Below are 11,948 nucleotides of genomic sequence, written 5' to 3' on the forward strand. Positions count from 1 at the left end.
GTAATATTCATTTGTGTTATTGTTATTGCTCATGGTTGATGATTTTTTTTTTTTTTTTTTTTTTTTTTTTTTTTATATATAAAAATAACGTTTTTCATAATCACCAGTTTATTATTAAATTAAACTGAAAATGGTGATTTCTAAATTTCTTCTTACAAAACTTCAACAAATTTTACAAATTGTTATTGATAAATAGCTGCGGTAAAAATAATATCGATTCTTAAATGCAATAAAAGCGTGTAATTAAAAAGGAATGACTTTTGACAAATCTATGCATTATAAAATAGTAACAATAGTTTAACTTCTATTTGAAATAAATTTAATGGTCGATACGAGTACCATTCTTTATAAATTACATTCATAATTTCATAAATGAAGATATTATTAAATTAAGTGTCTATATTATTTAGTTCTATATTAAATACACTTTAGAAATTATCAATAAAGTATTTCGAAAATTTTCGATTTCTTGGCTGCTTTGTTTTTAGCTTGGTACAGAATCAGCTATGTACTCTAAAATGTAAATTTTTATTTTCAGTTGAAAAATTCAATAAGAAATGGTGATTTACATTCATGCAATATAATTTATTTTATTTTATGCACTTTCATTGTGTATTATAATTTATTATTTTATAAAGATGCAAAATATTAATATATTATCGTATCATTCGTATTTGTGAGAATGAGAAAACATAAGAAAAATTGTTCATTTTAATTAATTCGCTCAATGAATATTTGTAAATTCAATCGTGATAATTTTTAACAATAAAATCCATCAACAAAGCAAGAAAAAAAAAAAAAAAAAAAAAAAAAAAAAAAAAAAAAAAAAAAAAAGAATTAAAAACAGACTTAAATTTGTCTATAATTAACGGAGTCGCTTTCGCCACTATCTTCTTCAACAATATTTTCAAATAAGAAATAAGGAATCGATCCAATGGAAAATGTAAATGTTATTGATGCAACACACATACTCGATATATAATTACACTACAATCGAGTAATACACTTATTTCCTTTCATCTTGATCACTGTTCCTTATTTCTCAACATTTTTTTCTTGAGTAATTCTTAAGTAATTTGCAATCACTTATGGAACAGTGCCAATTTCCCATGTTACGGTCATTTAATCATCTGCTACGTAGGACCAGCGAATAATCTTGTCAACGCTATGTCATTGTCATTATTTGATATATCGTCCTCTCGAAGTGTCTGCTTTCCTGCAATATCCAGCCGTGGTAGATTGTCGATTTTTACTTCTTTGCGAAATAGTTGACCAATACTTCTACCAATCAGCTATTGAAACGAACAATTAGTGAAATCAGTGACCATTGTAGAATTTCTAATCACATTACGAGTGTTAATAATAAAACACAATAGTGAAGTAAATATAATATCAAAGTACGCAATGTATGTTTCATTTGTAATTAAACGGTCAAATTAATTAAAATAATTTCAAAAATTTGACATTTGCTTTGAATTACTCGATTAATAAATGAATAAAAATTCAACGTCACACTGTGTATATTAAATTATTTTATTTAAAATGTATCTTATCTTATATTACATACATGTCGGTTTCACGACGTTTCCGTCAAATAAAACACGACTATTTTTGTTGTTCATTTGTTCACAAATTACATTGAATCCAATGAACTAGCTAGCGCGTAATTTGATAAATGGATATATTGTAAAACATCTCATCTCACCTGATTTGTAATTTTCTTGAACAAGTCCTTCTTTCCCTTTTCGACCTTGTTACCTTTGGTACTTACTACCGACATTTTTTCATCAAAGCGCTGCAGGTCGGCTGGATTGACACCAGGTATCTGTTGCATAACTTCGATTATATTGGGGAATTTGGGCCTTAGACATTCATAAACCTGAGCACCAAGGGTTATCAGCGAACCCTGATTCGCCTCGTGCTGGCCGTGCAGTTGAAGACCTTGAAGGATGGCGACCATTATGTGCGCTGCCATTGCCGGTGTTAAGCTTCCATCGGCGGCTAAGGCTCGCACCATTGGACCCGTCAACATTGTCGACTTGAGACTCGCGTTCGAATCATTCCACGATAATGCGCTATAATAATAGAGTAAGCTTATTTGGCATCCATTCTCGGGGCCTATAGATCTTTAAATCCTTAAATGATTAAATGTAATTGTAAATGAATGAAAAATTATTATTTATTTATTAATTTTTTTCTTTTCTTTTTTGTTGCGAGTTACGCTTACCCGAGAATGCACAAAACGACGCTGTGACATGTGGAGGGGTGCCTAAGTATAAAGGCTCCAAGCTCGCTCACAACCTCCGCGACGATGCTATTGCTGCCCCTGGTTGGAGGTGGATCGACGGCCATACCACCGCTGTCCTGATCCATCGAGTCAGGAGGCGAAGCATCGGTCGCCGCTCCGCCAACTAGTGCTATTTTCAATACGTCTACGAATTCGCGCGTTAAATTCCTGTTGAGCATGTCGTCGATCACCTCCTGAGCATCTGTATTTTCGTCATCGAGACTACCAGACTCGTACAATCGAGTTATATATTGCCAATTAGCACTTAGTCTTTGACACACTGCAAATTCAAGAGTCAAACAAAAGTTTCGTCATTATTATCGATTTGCTAATAATTACCACTTAACGATTCAAGAAAATGAACTATAATCGTTCTACTTTGGTGAAAATCATGAAAATAATAATAGTGTTAAATAAAAAAAAGTTTCTCTTTCCCCCTCTCGAATTAATTACAAGGAAAAAACAAAGAAATAAAGAAACAAAAAAAAAAAAAAAAAAAAAAAAAAAAAAAAAAAAAAAAAAAAAAAAAAAAAGAAACAAAACAAAAAAAAACAAACAAAAAAAAACAAAAACAAAAACAAAAAAATACTTAATAAATAATGTATGCGATAGATGTTGTACATACTGTGAGTAGACACATGTGCTAGTACAGGAACAAGAACCGTTTCATAAAAAGCTGGTGGACACGAGTATATAAAAGGTTTCATAAAAACGCGAATAATTGGACGCAGTCTATAGTCAGGAATCACCTATAAATTAAGAAATAAAACAAAAATCAATAAAATTTAGTCTGCTAATTTTGTTCGTTCGAAAAGTAACTTTTATGAAAACATTAGTCGAGTAAACTATTTACGTAAATTATGACTAAAAATATGAATAACATTATTTTGCCCTTACCACTCTATATTACACACTCAAACGCCATTGAAATTTTAATTACATTGATGATTTTAAAATTTAAATAACCTTTTAATAATGAAAATTTCATTTCTAGTCATGCTTTACCAAAAATCTTTGAACGTAAAGAGATAATTATAAATATTGTAAATGAAGGAGTAATTTTAATTTTGTACAGAGTATATTAAGAAATACTTAAGTCGTTTAATAATCAAAGCCATTTGTCATTTGTCAAGTGTAAAAATTCTTAATTAACGTCAATGTATTAATAAACATTAATCTTTTATTAATAACGTAGATAGATTTTAAATTCTAATTTTTCAAAAATCAAGCATTAAAATTATCCTATTTGTACATATATATATATATATATATATATATATATATTTTTTTTTAATTTCCCACAATATCTAGAAATTATCTTTTTTTCATTCAAATTGACCGATGTTTGACTCGAACACACAACTTCAACATAATAATTGCAAAACCAAACTCACCTCCATATTTGTAAAAACGGAATTTAATAATGCAGTTGCTAATCCTAGTAGTTGATAAAAATCTCGACCGATAGTATGGCATCCACTACCGAGCATGTGATAGCAGTTGTCGTGAATGGTTGTGATAAAAGATTGCATCCTGACGAGAGGAGCGGATTGCGGATCTATTTCTACGGCATTTTCGCTATTATTTGCCATATTCAAACACAATAAGTTGGCTTTCTCCGATTCTAGTAGCCCATATGCATTTCTGTACCCCTAATTTGTAGCATAAAATAAAAATTTTTTTTTTTTTAAAAAAGAATTGGGGGCGGTGACGGGTGGGCGGGTGGGCGGGATGGAGGGAGGGGGAGAGAAATTTTACGAAGGACACAACTCATGAGATACAATTTTTAAGTGTAATTCTAAATAATTTTCGTAATGTGCATTAATTTATTCCGTGCTGATGGAATTAGCATTGTCGATGCCAATCTTTATATAATAAATAAAACAAAAAATCTTATAAATATTTAAGAATCAAAGACTTGGAGTTGACAAGCTTATGGGGCTTGATAATGCCCCTTTTTCTTCTTCGAGAAAAGCCATGATCGACGCTTATAATAATTATGCTCGTATTTCGCCGAGTCATGCTGCAATTTGTATTAATGCTTTAATGGAAAACTTACCTCGGACAAGACGCTTAAAGCTGTGGGTAAGAAGAGCGCGTTCATTGCCCTGAGGAGAGTGAAAAGTGGCGGTAGTACGGGCATAATGTGCGGTGTCGCTGGATTTCGATAAACCGGATTGCCACTTTCGCTAAATGCAGCGACGAAGCCGCCCCTGGCCGCACGGTCCGGGTCCTCCGGTATCGAGCACCTTTTCACTACGCTAAGTATTGTGTTGATGCAAAACATGAGGTTAGATCGATTGACGCTCGCTGAATCATCGGGACCGTTTTCAACGGCTGGTCTATCAAGCCCAATGAATCTCATGAGTTCGATCGGACCCTTGAATGCCTCTGCGCCAATTGCGATAAGTCTCGTCGAGGTGTCGCCTATAACCTACAAGGTAGCCGTCGTCTCGTGAAACGATAATTTCTTGAATAGAGGCCGCCGAAGCTTACCTCCGCGACGAATCTCGTCTGCCTCTCGTAATCGCAAAAGTGATTGGAAATTAGTAGGAGCGCCTCGTAGAGCGTCAAGCTTTCCATCCTTGAAAGTTGACTAGGCTCCCGGAGCAAGCCCCTCACGGTCGTGTGTATTTGGTCGAAAACCGGTAAAAGCAGTAGCGGATACTTGAGGCCGATCTTGACCATAAGACTAGCAGCGTGTCGTCTCACGTTTTTCGTGGCTTTAGATTTGTTTTCCTTGGTTTCGCCGGGCCCATTAAACACCAGGGCCGCGAAAATCTTCTCGAGGACTCGGGGTAGTATGGCAACCCCGGGCATCGCCATCGAGCCCGTCGACATCGACAGAAAGACAAAGAGGGCGCTTATGCACGACAGCACAGTCGAGAGCAGCCAAGCATCCTGGGGCGAGTAACTCAAGCACAGCTCGAGTAGCTGCAAGCCGTTTTGGACGCTGGGCCGCTCGCTCACTAGCAGAATGCGGGAGATTATCGAGTCAAGGGTCAGAGCTAAGGCCTCCCACTCGAGGTACTCCGGGTCGAGGGGGTCGCTCTTGTAGGCAAGGTTCTCCGAGCCCTTGCGGATCTTAGCCGTGAGCCACTGTTGCACATAGGCAAAGGTCACGAGAGGGGCGACCAGCGTTGCCTGTCGAAAGCCCTCGAGGAGGTCCATTCGCAGACGATGGAAGAACACTGTAAAATCCTCTTCGGTATCGTAATCCACAAAGTACGAACTCATTCCATTTGCCAGACGTTTGTTTGGGAAGGATACCTACGGGAAAGCATTTCATCAGCAACATCATTGTCATGATTATTCAATTTATAATTGATGGGGCTAAATATTGCTCTTCGGTGCTTTAAAATGCCTTCGCAATAAGCAAATGTGCAATGTTATCGCATTACTTGTAATTTAGCCGTGAACAAATGGAATTGGGAATACATTTATTTGTAAACTGATAAATCGCTTTAACTAACATTATATATTATAAAGTGAAAATCATTCGTTGAGTAAGAAAATGAGAAAATTTAACTGACATCTTGGAACTGGTTAATACAATTTGCTACACCATCGTCTCTATCTAATACCATAATACTATAGTTACAGCAAATGATATCTTATTAATTAATATTAGCATTCGATTAAATATGAAGCTACAAACTTTGCCTTTATTAGTGAAATAGTGCCTCTCTATTGGATATTACAATTACATTGTTTACATTGTTATGGATTTCACATAGTTGTCAATGAATGGCATATCAAATAATCAATGTACTTTCCATATCTCTTAACATTTGCAGTCACGAATTGTATTACTATATGTCAATAAACAATACCTTGACAATTTTGGGCGCGGTATTTTCCACATATTTAGGCACATAAGTCAAAAGAAGCGAGTCGGTCTTTATGTGCTCGTGTTTAAAAAGCATAACCCAAATTGTATTTGCTAGTTGAACGAGAGTAAGGCTAGAGTGCATGGTGAAGGTGAGTACCGCGTCGAGGAAGAGACCAAAATGTGCCGGACGGACTCCGGCTATATCGTCTTTGCTCCATAGAGAACATAACTGACTTGCCATGCCTGGTGTTGAGAATTCCAATTAGTCATTACACGCACATCCCTTTAACCTCCATTTCAAATATTTATTTATTTATCTACTTGAACTTCATACTCGACTGCTAATCAATGATTTAATGCGAAATGTGTGCACTTTTCTCAATATTTCAAAATAACATTAAAATGTGCTATTAATTAATATTTGCAAATTTTTTGTTTTTCTTTTTTTATCGATGTTTTTGCTGATTTACTTTATCTACCTATGCTTTTCTCATGAAATTTATTACTATTAATTTTATTTTATTGTTTTTTTTTTTTTTTTTTTTTTTTTTTTTTTTTTTTTTTTTTGTAATATAATTCCCATTGAATTGTAGTAAATAATTGAGATTTTTGACAATTTTAATCTTATTCGTATATAGTAAACCCCACAAAAGACGTTGAAAGAATGTAGGAAATTTAATTACATTTGAGCGTAAGACAGTCGAATATTTATTACATACCATTCAATACTTGAGTCAACTTCTTTAAGAACAAATAATGTTGTTCTTGTAAATTACTTGGTCCGGTTGGCGGTAGCATTGTTGCAGCAGCATATATACATCTTAACGCTTCTTCCGTAAAAAGTATCATCAATTGTTTTCTATCCTCGGCTTTACCCTTTCGATTTACAACTTGCAATAAGCACTCGGCAGCTGGACAACCAAAAGTTGGATCCCCCAAGAATAAACATAGTATTTGTAACAATCGACCTTTATCCGCCATTATGTGATTTATTGAAACCCATTCCACAAAGCCAGAGAGTGTTAAAAGAACCACCTGAATAACGAATAGAAATAAATTTTAATTTTCTTATAAATAGGTTATATGACATTGTCCTTCTGAATTAGAATTAAGTATATTGATAGAAGTATATGGATGCCGTACAAGATTAATGTGTGATAATAAAATAACATTAATAATGTAATAATAAAAATGACCAAATATATGTGGAAATAATTACAATTTGTCATACATTTCCTATAGTCTAATATTTTTAATACAAGTGTACGAATCTATAGAATGTGAATGTAAAAAATTCTATACATTATATTAATGATATAATGATAATGTTATTATGAAAATGTAAACAATTCAATATATTAATTTATCAGTCGTATTAGCAAAGATTAAAAATAAAATTTATTTTAAAATCATAAATTCATAAATAGCTTATTCCAAATAAAAGTATCGCACACCCATACCCACGCTCTTTGGTCCAGCCACCCACCTATCCATTCACCAATACCCGCACGCATCTAAATGTAAGCTTACAAAATAATACCTGAACTACTCTGCTGTTAGGTGCTGCTTCGGTTGGCCTACCAAGTGCATTTTTTTTTTGAAATTCAGCAAAGTGCTGCTCCATTAGCCTCAAAAAGAAAGCAAAGATTTCTGTCATGTTCGTTGTTAATGCTTGATAAATGTCTTTTCGTCTCTGATTCGACTCCAGGGTTTCCAAAATAGCAACATCCTCAACTAATCGTAGGAACACCAAAAGTACAAGTTCCGTTTGACTTTCTCCTCTTGTGCAAGTTTGACTTAATTCTGCTAGTAGGGTAGGCCACTGTTGTGGCCATTCTCGTTTAATCATTTCCACAACGATACGCGATAGAGCATCCTTAATGTGGTTCTCTTCTTGCACTTGTGGTTCCATTCCTTCCTGTAGAAGTTTCATTGCATTTTCTTTGATAAAGATTTTCTCCGACTGTGATATTTGTGTCCATCGATATTTAATGCAGTGTTCCATTAATTGGAGGCCAAAATGCCTCACAATGGAACTTCTGTCCGGAGATTTCTGTGCAAGAAATAAGCCACATTGTGCGCATAAAGGAGAAGATTCCTTGAAACGTTCGCAGGCATTGTAAACTTCTAAGCGCTGCTGATGGGGGATGTTGGGTGACATCATTACCTCTACCACACGAGCAAGCTCTGCTGATATTTGAGTTATATCGTTACCTACCCCAAAATCCATTTTTTTAAATTATTCTGAAACAAATATTATTCAAACTGAATTTATTATTTTTAGTAAATATCGTCTTTTCGATTAACATATAATTACGCGTAGAATATTCCAAATTTGTTCCAACAGATCAACATATGTTTAATGATATTGAGCAACCATTTGTTTACCGTAACCTTACATCCTGGTTTGATGCAAATGAATAATATATAAAGTGACACTACTTTATTGAAATTTCTGAAATAACTTATTATTAAAGGATAATATAATTTGATAAGTCATATAAATTATAGAAATTTGATCCAAAGAGTTAGATAAATTACACGAAATTTATTGTGCGTATTGAAGCGATACAATAACTTTAAAAATATCACAAAATTCATAGTAAATTATAATTATTTACTAAAGTTGAATTGAAATATTTTAAAAATATAAATTTTAAGGACAATCTTATAATCTCTTATTTCAACAGTTAACTTACTAGAAGTAACAACTTGCTTGATAACCTTGATAGTTTGCAATAAAATATAATTAAATTATGAATTATTTATTGAATGATTAAAAGAAAAATAGCATTTGCGATGGTAGGGGAGTTTAATAGCAGTAATAGCAGCATCGGTACTGGCAGTAGAGTAATAGTAATAGCAACTGTCAAGGATCTTTAATAGATTTAAAATTCTCTATTGTACCAGAATTATAATTAATACAATAAGAGAAACAATTATAAGAAGATATTTACCTTTTGCAACTAACACGTTGCCTTAGGAAATTGATAATGATACATATAGGTAAATGCGTGTACGTTTGTGTAGTGTGCATAAGAAGATGGATGTATGGATGTATGGATGTATGGATGTATGGATGGATGGATGAAGTGAATGAGAGAGAGAGAGAGAGAGAGAGAGAGAGAGAGAGAGAGAGCGAAGGAGATGAAGAATGAGAGACGCGTGAACGGATACGAAGCGGATCCAACCGCTTGAAAAAATTGACTAAAACATCGCTGTTGAATGCGTGACGCACTTTTGTTTCACCTCACAATTCATTTGTTTACATTGATTTACTCAAATGCACCTCGTGCGATTAACCGCCGAGGAGGCGAAATTCGCATGCTCTGCTACCGGAACGGATCCGTCTCTCCTCCGGTCGTAAAGGTCCGTCGCTGGCCAGGGAGCATGCGGTCGGCAAATTCAACGGTCGCTCGTAACCAAGATGCAGTGAGGAGAAGAGAGTCGCGGGCTCCGCTCCCGACGACTCCCGGCGATCCTTCGATCGCGCCACGACGCAGCGACCAGGGCGAAAGAGCGGCTGACAGCTTGACCCGGAAAACACAAGCGAACAGACGGGACTCCCAGGGCCGAGCGACCGTCTAAGTAGTCTTCGGGCCCCGCGAAATATGAGCCCGCGCGCCCACTGTATGTGTGCAGGCAGGTGCGATCTGGCATGCGCAGGAGAAAGGACGCGACGCGAGGAAGATACGACCGGCTTTCTTGGTTTTATTTTACAAGCGGCTCCGAGGAGGCAGAGGTCCGCCGCGGATATACTTACTAGGCTCTCCCGTTCGCGCCTGCTACCGTCGCCTCTCGATCAGCTCTGCGTGCGGCAGGTGCGCTTGTTATTTTCTTTACCCCTACCGCCTTTGAATTACAGCAGCGAGCCAACGAGAGAGAGAGAGAGAGAGAGAGAGAGAGAGAGAGAGTGATAAAGCAAGTTGGTAAAAGTGAGAGAGCGGAAGAAGGAGCGCGAAGCAACATAGCGACGGATATAGAGTTGCACGAGCAGTGGATGAAATCTCGTGCACTCGTATCTAAAGCAACCCTACTCTACCGAAGGTCGATTGATCGAACTTCAATGTGAGAATATTCGATATTAAAGGCGGAAGGTTAAAAACATTAATTCAATTAATGAGATTAAATTCAATTTTGACTAGGCTTGTACTGTGACACGTAACTATCGTCAATTAATATATCATTATGAAGAGGCAAGTTATTGACATCGTTCCCGATAATAACGAAACGTCTTAAGAAACTTAATATTAATATATTAAAATAAGAAAATCGCTTCTAGTTTATCAATATTAGAATTAGATTAAAATTGTAGCACTTTTGTTATATAAAATTTCATCAATGACGTCATTAGAATGTCCAATTTTGCTCAATATTTCTTAGCGTTTAAGCGCTTTGAATTGTCAATTACTCATGTATAATATGAATGTATCATAATTTGTATAAATAAAGACTTACCATTTGATACTTTGTAAAGTTTATTTTTACAAAGCCGATAATTCTAAAGCAATCGATCCAATTAGTCGAAAATAAAATTACTTGAGCGCTATTAATCGTATATTACTCACAGTACACTGTACTTGACTTGTTATCGGTAATCTTTTCTTATTCCTACGTTTCTTCTTATTTTTTTTTCTCTTTAAAACTATCGAGTCTCATAATTTATTATATATATATATATATATATATATATATATAATGAATATAGTCGATTTTTCAAGCAAAACTACATCTTACAATTATAATTATCGAATAAAAGAAGTTGTTCTTACTATAAAAGATTTTGCATTAATTATTCGTTTTTAAAGCCATAGTTACATAAATATTTTTAATACATATATACGAACCCTTATAATTAATAAAGCCGAGTCATTTCGGTAATAATTTCAATTTAACGAATAATAGAATACAATATATGACATTTACAAACGATTATATATATATATATATATATATATATCATCTTTTGATTATACGTCATTATAGCTTTAGATATTTTGTTTCTTTTATTTTTGCGAATGCTTGTTGGAATCCGATGCACATCAATAATTAAAAATTTTCTTATTTTCATCGATATTTTCTTTTATTCAAACCGTAAGAACTTTGTATTTATAAAATTTATTTCATATATTCATATTTTCACTACTTCTTTTATTAAGCAACTTCATTCGGATCTTTATTAGCTAATTATAAGAATATCATTCGTAACTAATTAATAAATTAGTAAATTAATATCATTCTTCGTAGAGGAAAAGATATTTGCAAATGCTTTTACTCGAAATCAAATTTTGCGAATAAAATTGAATATAAAAAACAATTAACAATTAATTATTTTATAATCAAGATCTTTTAGTACTTAAAAGTAAATAAATTAATAAAATAACAAGATAAAACACAAATTTCTAATAGTAATGAAAGTAATTAATAATTTCATGAGATTTGAGTTTGAATCTTCTTATATTCAGAATTGACAGTAAATTTAGAGTTTTTAAACATTTTTATTATTTTCGAGCTTAATATGAATAAAAATAAAAATAAAAATTGTCTTAAATATTTTTAGCTACATTAAAATAATAAAGTATAAAAATACAACTATTATATATATATATATATATATATAAGTGTTTTGGAAGCTTTACTTAATATTATATATTAATGTAAAAAATTTCTACTAAATATTACTATTATTAAAGTATTAAAGTATAATTGAAAATAATCATGTGTAACCATATTTTTTTTTTCATAATACCATTAATATCATTATAATTTCTTCACTGCAATAAATATTTCTTCTCGTTTGCTTGTATTATTGGTGCTTTTTTTATTATT

At 33.6% G+C, this 11,948-nt stretch overlaps 1 protein-coding gene across 1 annotated transcript; it reads right to left on the minus strand.

Annotated features, from left to right (window-relative positions):
* Positions 1-951: 951 nt before the first annotated feature.
* On the minus strand, positions 952-8,359 carry Ranbp21 (exportin-5-like protein Ranbp21). The gene is made up of 10 exons (XM_011501155.1): positions 7,660-8,359; positions 6,839-7,154; positions 6,121-6,362; positions 4,784-5,557; positions 4,347-4,721; positions 3,682-3,939; positions 2,913-3,036; positions 2,228-2,567; positions 1,706-2,075; positions 952-1,292 (listed from the first exon to the last, which is right to left on the minus strand). Exons 1-10 carry the CDS (start codon positions 8,347-8,349, stop codon positions 1,134-1,136), a joined length of 3,648 nt encoding a protein of 1,215 aa, XP_011499457.1. The 5' UTR covers positions 8,350-8,359; the 3' UTR covers positions 952-1,133.
* Positions 8,360-11,948: the final 3,589 nt, after the last annotated feature.

This window comes from Ceratosolen solmsi, unplaced genomic scaffold (genome assembly GCF_000503995.2).
Source record: "Ceratosolen solmsi marchali unplaced genomic scaffold, CerSol_1.0 scaffold57, whole genome shotgun sequence".
Classification (NCBI taxonomy): domain Eukaryota; kingdom Metazoa; phylum Arthropoda; class Insecta; order Hymenoptera; family Agaonidae; genus Ceratosolen; species Ceratosolen solmsi.

Bases quoted from the DNA above. Each gene is read 5' to 3' on its own strand.
- Ranbp21 (XM_011501155.1), bottom strand. From the start codon at position 8,349: ATGGATTTTGGGGTAGGTAACGATATAACTCAAATATCAGCAGAGCTT. The intron at 7,155-7,659 runs GTATTATTTTGT...TTCGTTATTCAG, and splicing joins CTAACAGCAGAGTAGTTCAG to GTGGTTCTTTTAACACTCTC. The intron at 4,722-4,783 runs GTAAGCTTCGGC...GCTACCTTGTAG, and splicing joins AGACGAGATTCGTCGCGGAG to GTTATAGGCGACACCTCGAC.